A 239-nucleotide genomic window follows, 5' to 3' on the forward strand; every position below is an offset into this window, starting at 1 on the left:
AGAAAGAAGAGAAGACGAGAAACGAGGATGATCAAAAGAATGAATGAAATAAGAAGAATTGCTAGAATCCCGAAAGATAACTTTCCCTGGAGAAAAGGCTTGACAAGAGAGGTTCCCAGAAGAGGAGAAGAAAGTCGGAAACAATCTCCTTTCTTTACTACTTCTCTCGAGTAGATCTTTCTTCGTAAAAAGTCTAGGTATCTCTCTCCCGATCATCATACTAACGGCTCCAGGAGAAA

General features: G+C 40.2%; 1 protein-coding gene across 1 annotated transcript; it reads right to left on the reverse strand.

Annotated features, from left to right (window-relative positions):
- Positions 1-10: 10 nt before the first annotated feature.
- On the reverse strand, positions 11-226 carry CSUI_010731 (uncharacterized protein; the record flags this gene model as incomplete). The annotated part of the gene is made up of 1 exon (XM_068070833.1): positions 11-226. A coding segment is annotated over exon 1 (207 nt), but the record flags the coding sequence as incomplete, so codon positions are not given.
- Positions 227-239: the final 13 nt, after the last annotated feature.

Source organism: Cystoisospora suis, assembly GCF_002600585.1.
Source record: "Cystoisospora suis strain Wien I chromosome Unknown contig_8127, whole genome shotgun sequence".
Classification (NCBI taxonomy): domain Eukaryota; phylum Apicomplexa; class Conoidasida; order Eucoccidiorida; family Sarcocystidae; genus Cystoisospora; species Cystoisospora suis.